The sequence below is a fragment of the Trachurus japonicus genome, chromosome 13 (genome assembly GCF_045865225.1).
Source record: "Trachurus japonicus isolate A0001 chromosome 13, Traja_1.0".
NCBI classification, from domain to species: Eukaryota; Metazoa; Chordata; class Actinopteri; order Carangiformes; family Carangidae; genus Trachurus; species Trachurus japonicus.
In genome coordinates this window covers 7,032,902-7,040,697 of record NC_140919.1, presented here as the reverse complement: position 1 = coordinate 7,040,697, position 7,796 = coordinate 7,032,902, and the positions used below count along the sequence as shown (strand labels likewise).

The following is a 7,796-nucleotide window of genomic DNA, read 5'->3' as shown; positions in this document are numbered from 1 at the left end:
AAAAGGAAGCGTTACCCCTTTGTTTTTACTCAATTTCTTTCTTTCTTTCTTTCTTTCTTTCTTTCTTTCTTTCTTTCTTTCTTTCTTTCTTTCTTTCTTTCACTCCATTTCTGTCTTTTTACTTCTTTGTTTGTTTGATTGTTTCTTTCTTTCTATTCCTTTTCTCTTCCTTTGTTTTTACTCCATTTCTTTCTTTCTTTCTTTCTTTCACTCCATTTCTGTCTTTTTACTTCTTTGTTTGATTCTTTCTTTCTTTCTTTCTTTCTTTCTTCTCCTTTTCTCTTCCTTTGTTTTTACTCCATTTCTTTCTTTCTTTCTTTCTTTCACTCCATTTCTGTCTTTTTACTTCTTTGTTTGTTTGATTCTTTCTTTCTTTCTTTCTTTCTTTCTTTCTTTCTGTCCTTTTCTTTTTTCTCTCTTGTTTCAATCTTTCTTTCTTTCTTTCTTTCAACAATTTCTTCAGCTCATTCAGCATTGCTTCCAGCATTCACACCATTTCCATTCTTGGAAATGTTTTTTCTAGTTAGTGTGAATGCTGGAAGCATTCACACTATTGTTATTCGGTTCGGCCATTTTCTGCCTTTCTTCGTCATGTAACTAGTCCTTCATACTTTGTGCTATTTCAACAATTCAAATATCAAAATGTTCAGCCTTTTCGGGACAGGTGTGCTATGTCTTTTCTCTTTTCAACTATTCAAACTTTTTGCAATATTCAACTATTTCTGATTTTTTTTTCCCCATAGAGAATGCATTGGAACAGTCTTGAAACTCTTCAAATCTTCTTACTTCTTTCAGCCTTTAAAGCGTCCACATACTTTCAGCTAGAGACTTCATTCAAATCCTGAGCTGCAGACAAACTTCTAATGCATTCATCCTTTATTTACAACTTTTTCATAGCTTGTACCGTTTTTGAGATAAATCCTTTAAAAGCACATGAGGATTTCTGACAAATTTCACACTTTTCAATGAGTGTGTATGGGGTTGGGTCAGAGTGAGTGACATCATCGTTAGAGTGAGAGGGATCGAAAAAACATTCAGGATTTTTTCTGGATAAATTGCCAGCACGGCCACAAATTAAACTCTAGACACATGATTTCCTCACTGGTTTGTAGCCACACTTGTCGTGTCTCATCTGATGTGCTCAAAACAGCAGACACACTTACAGAATTGTCTCTATGAGCCTAATTGTCCAGCTAGACCCGCTCCAGTGGCTCATCCACTTCAATATAAAAGTAGGAGCTGATTTTTTTAGAAAAGCAGAAATGCCCCCCTTTTCTACCTTGCGACCCTGAGAAAAGTTTTTGCCCTACAAACATTTAATGCACATCAATGTGCTCAGGAAGGTCTCCTTGCCCCAGTAGTCACATGGCCACATTCTGATCAGAGGTACGGTTCTCTTTTTCTGGGCTGTTTTCAGAAGCTGCACTGAGCTCAAATCTCTCTGCTCTGCTCTGCTCTGTGTGCAGTTGGTCCAGCTGTAGGGGCCAGCTCGTTATCAAAGTCTATAAATAGAACAAGTGCAGGTGCAGCCTGGCCGCTCGTTAAGATGTTTTTAAACACAGCCCCACACACACACATGATAAACCAGACTGACAGAGGATGTCCACGCACAAACACAGGTATCACACTCACACACAGACACACACAGACACTCACACACAGTCACACATGCACGCATACACAAACAAACAATTCCATTCCATTCTTCATTCTTCCATTCTTAGATAATAATTTAAAATATTTTTTAAATGCAGCCAGGGAGCTCTCTGCTCTGCAGGAGAAGGAGCTCAACTTTGTAACTTGCTGTTAAGTGCTTTTTAATTCATTTTAATTCACCAAAAAATAGTCACAGGTCACAAAAAAGTCCTCTTCTTGCTTGGTGTGGCTAATTTCTGCACTTTCCTTACTTTTTTTTTAAGCATCATTGAAAAATCTCACATTCATCAAAGTCTCAACCTCTTTTGCACAACACCACTGTAGTGTAGGGGTTAGGGTGGCCATTTGCCAACCCCAAGGTCACTGGTTCGAATCCAAGGGAAGAACTCTTGTTATGTTATGTTGAATTCTGCTCTCCTCCACCGCCTTCAATTGGTTACAGGTGTTTGTTATCTGCTTGATTACTCATACCAGTTTGCAGCACATCATCACATTACAATGAATGACAACAGTCTTGAAAGCAGTGTGCTCTCTGTAGCCGAGTGGCAGAGTGAAGGCTTTATGATCATAAGGTCATAGGTTCGATTCCTGCCTCAGGCATTTCACATCATTGCTTGAGTTTTGATTCCAATTATTCAGCTGTCATTGGACAGTCTTTGATTCCTCATAGTATAAAGCTCATTGTAACTCAGGTTCTCTGTGGCCGTATGGTTAGTGTGTTAGGTTACCACTCATGGAGTTGTGGGTTCAATTCCTTCCATGGACATGTTTCTTGTATGCCATTCCGCATGTCTTTGTCAATTTATTCTGCTAATTCAGCATGGTTCAGCATTGGGTTTCAGCATTCACACGCATGTTCCGTTAGGAAATGCTGTTTCTAGTTAGTGTGACTGCTGAAGCAGTCACACTATTGTTCTTCTGTTTGGCCATTTTCTTCCGCCTTTTTACGGTCTTCTTCTAGTCCTTCATACTTTGTGCTATTTCAACAATTCATATATCAAAACGTGCAGCTTCTTTTGAACTTTATCGGCATTACTTTTCTCTTTTTAACTATTTATACTTTTTCAAATATTCAACTTTTTCACAAAAAATCTCACATTCATCAAAGTCTCAACCTCTCTTCTTCACAACTCCACTGTAGTGTAGGGGTTAGAGTGGATGCTTGCCAACCCTAAGGTCACTGGTTCGAATCCAAGGGAAGAACTCTTGTTATGTTATGTTGAATTCTGCTCTCCTCCACTGCCTTCAATTGGTTACAGGTGTTTGTTATCTCCTTGATTACTCATACCAGTTTGCAGCACAGCATCACATTACAATGAATGACAACAGTTTTGAAAGCAGTGTGCTCTCTGTAGCTGAGTGGCAGAGTAAAGGTTTAGTGATCATATGGTCATGGGTTCGATTCCTGCCTCAGTCTTTTCACTTCATTGCTTGACTTTTGATTCCAATTATTCAGCTGTCATTGGACAGTCTTTGATTCCTCATAGTATAAAGCTCATTGTAACTCAGGTTCTCTGTGGCCATATGGTTAGTGCTCAGCCTGAAATTCACAGACATTTTCATTCTAAGTCATTCAAGCTTGACTCTCAAGCTTTCTTGATGTTGACAGTGTGCAGATCATTAACAGACAACAGTCTCTGCAACTGTGTGTGCACTGTGGCCTAGAGGCAGAGTGGAAGTCTAATGACCATGAGGATGTGGGTTCGATTCCGACCTTGGTCAAACATTTGTATGGTGATCACTGCTTGCACTATTTGCTAATTCTGCAACAGCGTTCAGTTGCTGTCAGCAGTCACACCATTTCCATTCTTGGAAATGCTTTTTCTAGTTATTTTTCATCTTCCGGACGCTTTTTCGGTTCGCTACTAGTCCTGCAACTCGAAGAGTTGCAGGCCAAATTATATATCAAAACGTGCGTCCTGATCGGGATCGGTGTGCTATTACTTTTCTCAACAGTTTACGAATTTTTCGCGAATTTTTCGTAAGTCGCGAAAAACTGCGCAAAAATTTTGCATGTAAGTCAATGGGACGGGCGAAAAAAAAAGAGCGAAAAAGACCAATCATTGGAGTTTAACAAACGTCTACTGCTCAGGCATACTTTCACCTAGAGACTCCATTTAAACTTTAAACAGTAGACACAGGTCTTGCGTATTGTCGTATTACTCCACGTTTTGATAGGTCATATAGTTTTTGATCAATCCATGATCAATGACCATGATCATTTTTGGAGAAATTATGAGATTATAATGGGTGTGTATTGCACGGAATGTTCGTGTCAGAGTGGGTGACATCATCGGTTAGAGTGGGAGAGATGCCAGAAAAACTCCAGATTTTTTCTCTATCCAAACTCCAAACGGCCACAATTTACACTCTAGACACATAATTTCGGCCACGGTTGTAGACGAGCTCATCCTTGATCTCTTAATCTGCTCAAAATATCAGAGAGATTTACAGAATTTAAACTCTGAGCCTCTAAGTGCGGCCACGTCTGTCTCTGCTCCTCATTGAGTCCAATACAAATATTTTCTGAGAGAAGCAGAACGGCCTGATGTTTTAAAACTGCCAGCGTCGCCAAAATATTTACTGTAGAAACACCAAATCGTACCGTAATTTTCAGTAAGTCCTTAGAGCAACGTTGATCTGTGTTTTGTTCTGATAGGAGTTACCGTTTTCTCACCCTAAGCCTAAATGTGAGACCGGTGCAGAGGCAGAAAATGGCTCTTTTTCTCCACGTTTCTGTCTGTCTCAGCCTGCGGGGGCCCCTATCGCCGTGGTAACCTCTTTGATCCTCAGGCCAGAGCTCGTTAACTTCATAAACAATCCACCTGGCGCTCGTTTAAATGTTTATAAACACAGACACAGCTAAATCAGACTGACACAGGATGCAGCTACTAACTAACTATGTGTCAAGTCAGTCACACACACACACACACACACAGACTCTAGAGCCAGCTTCATGTGATTACAGTTACACACACACACACACACACACACACGCGCACACACACACACACACACACACACACACACACACACACACACACACACACACACACACACACACTTAACCTAATGTGGTTACAGCTCCTCCATATCAGTGCTTATAGAAAGATGATCATGTGTCTGTCTGATCAGCTCTGTCTTGACCTTAAGATCGTGGGTTTGATTCCCATGTTGACAGAGAGGAAATTTTCTAGTTCAGAATTAACATTCACACACATATAAAACAAACCCTATTCACACACTATCATAAAAAACCTCACACACATACAAGTGAAATGTTTTCACATAGAGTACACTACAGAGAAATGACAGACTCACACACTACTGAAACACTTTCATACACATGCACACACAGTGTGCTTTTCTTCATGGCTGCTGTCAGACCCCCACCCTGAAATGTTGTCTCTGAAACATTGTCATATGAAAAGACCCCCTGATGAGCAAAGGTCTCCAGATGCGAATGGTGTCTCCATGCAAAGTCCCGATTGTTATGTGAATTAGAAGTGTTTTTGTTCTTGTTGGATACTTAAGGGAAAGAGCAAGAAACTCACTTTGAGTTGATCTGCTTACCAGAGCTCCCACACATCGAGTGTGTTGCATTATCTGTTTCTTAATAGCTAGTGTTGCATTATCTGTTTCTTATTAGCTATAATTTGTTCATTTTGCACATCACAATACACTAGAATGTTAACCCTTCATTTCTAATATTGCCTTATTGAGACTTTGTTCTAAATAGTTAAGAATCTGTTATTGGATATTTATTTGGTCTTTAGTTATATGGTAAGTTTCATTTGGTAACATTCATACCCTTAACCTCTGAGTTGAATAGAAAAGATTGAGTATCATGTCCTTTAACTATTGAGTTATATTTTATGACCTCTGAATATCTCAACCTAGGTGTCAGGGCTGTTCTTCTATGTTAATAAGGTCACTGAATAGTTTGAGTCTATATCTGCCATCCCTGAACTAAGTTAGTCTAAAAGATCTTAGTTATATGTTTCACTGGGCGCTATTCACACCCTTAACCTCTGAGTTGGACAGACAAGATTGAGTATCATGTTCTTATACCTCTGAATACTTCAACCCAGGCATCAGGGCTATTCTTCTATGTTAAGAAGGTCACTGAGTGGTTTGTAGCTCTGGAGGCGAGGCTCAGCGAGTTAGAGTCCCGGCTCCGCACCATGGAGGCTAGTCCAGCTATAGTAGCTTCACAGTCCAGCTTAGCTGGTGCGGAACCACCTAGCCTAGCCGCCGCTAGCAGTTCCCCCCCAGCCCCCGTGCAGTCCGGCTGGGTGACAACAAACCGAGGGAAACATAGACACAAAAAGCCTGTGTTGGCCCACCAACCCCTTCACGTCTCCAACAGCTTTTCCCCACTCAGCGACACACCCGCTGAGAACGTAACTCAACATGTCGACTCTGTTGCTCACAGCCCTGCTGTGAAGTCGGCATTAGTCATTGGCAGCTCCATCTTACGGAACGTGAAGGTAGAGAATTCAGCGAGCATAAAGTGCATCCCAGGGGCCAGAGCGGGCGACGTTGAGGCTAATCTGAAGCTGCTGGCATGTAAACGTAAGGTTAAATACAGTAAGATTGTAATCCATGTCGGCGCTAATGACACCCGGCTTCGCCAGTCGGAGTTAACTAAGGTTAATATGGCTTCGGTGTGCAACTTTGCAAAGACAATGTCGGACTCCGTAATTTTCTCTGGCCCGCTGCCCAACCTAGTGAGTGACGATATGTTTAGCCGCATGCGTTCATTCCATCGCTGGATGTCTAGGTGGTGCTTAGATAACGACATGGCTTACATAGATAACTGGACCTTCTTCTGGGGAAAGACTGGTCTGATTCGGAGAGATGGCGTCCATCCTACTCTGGATGGCGCATCCCTCCTATCTAGTAACATAGGGAACTTTATTAGCCGTGCTAATCCCTGACAAGCACCCAGAGTTCAGACCAGCAGGCAGAGCCGCAGTTTAACACGCCCCTCTGCTGGGTCCTTCCTGTTGTCACCCACCCAGCCTATAGAAACTGTGTCTGCCTCGAGGCTGTCTAAGCCTAAACCCGACTCTAGAGGAGTTGTTTATAGCAACTTAGTTAAAATCAAAACCACTGCTCCAGCAAGCCAAACTAATAGAACTATTAAATGTGGTTTGCTCAACATTCGTTCTCTCCCATCCAAGTCTCTCCTAGTGAATGACTTAATTACAAGTCACCATATTGACATATTAACACTAACTGAGACCTGGTTGCAGCAAGATGAATATGTTAGTTTGAATGAATCTACCCCTCCTAGTTACATTAACTGTCATGTGCCTCGTAACACAGGCCGAGGAGGAGGAGTGGCTGCTATTTATCAGTCAAATCTGATTATCAACCCTAGACATAATAGTTCATATAATACATTTGAAAGCCTTAGGCAAGGCAAGGCAAGGCAAGGCAATTTTATTTGTATAGCCCGTTTTTACAAACAGTTTGTCTCAAAGGGCTTTACATGGCATCGTAACAACATCCTCTGTCCTTAGACCCTCACATCGACTGAGGAAAAACTCCATGGAAACCCTTTTAACAGGGAAAAATCGGAGAAACCTCAGGGTGAGCAACAGAGGAGGGATCCCTCACCCAGGACGGACAGACGTGCAATAGATGTTGTTACAGACAAGAAAACAGTTTACAGTTTGTCACAGAATGTGCAAAATATGGAAATGTTAGCAGGAGTTGATGAAGGCAGTCTCTGGTGAGGGGGGGGGGGGGGCAGGGAGAGCCGGTCAGCTCGATGGGAGGACTGGGTGGCAGACTGGTCCATGGGAAGGAAGGGGAGGCCGGTCTAACAGCAGGGGAAGGGGTGGGAGGGGGCGATGCAGGCGGCGGCTGGTGCAGAGAGATGGAGCTCCGGTGGATCTGCGGAAACACAGAGAGAGTGCGAGACACCAAGGCCAAACTACAAAGTGCAGCAGAAAATGACAGTTCAAAAATATACTGAGGAGAGGAGAGGAGAGGGGAGGAGAGAGGAAAGGAGAGGGGAGGAGAGGAGAGGAGAGGAGAGGAGGGGAGAGGAGAGGAAAGGAGAGGGCTCTGTGTAACCAGATGTGTCCCCAGCAGTCTAAGCCTATAGCAGCGTAGCTATAAAGTGGTTC

The 7,796-nt window shown here is 42.4% G+C and overlaps 1 protein-coding gene across 1 annotated transcript in view; it reads left to right on the top strand.

The window, feature by feature from the left end:
• LOC146975351 (uncharacterized) overlaps positions 1–6,648 on the top strand; it is a 21,029-nt gene extending 14,381 nt beyond the window's left edge. The window contains exons 2-3 of the mRNA XM_085796610.1: positions 5,748–6,059; positions 6,105–6,648. Coding sequence (XP_085652736.1) covers positions 5,748–6,059; positions 6,105–6,596 — 804 coding nt within the window. The 3' untranslated portion in view covers positions 6,597–6,648. The remainder of the gene's footprint in view (positions 1–5,747; positions 6,060–6,104) is intronic.
• The last annotated feature ends 1,148 nt before the right edge of the window (positions 6,649–7,796 follow it).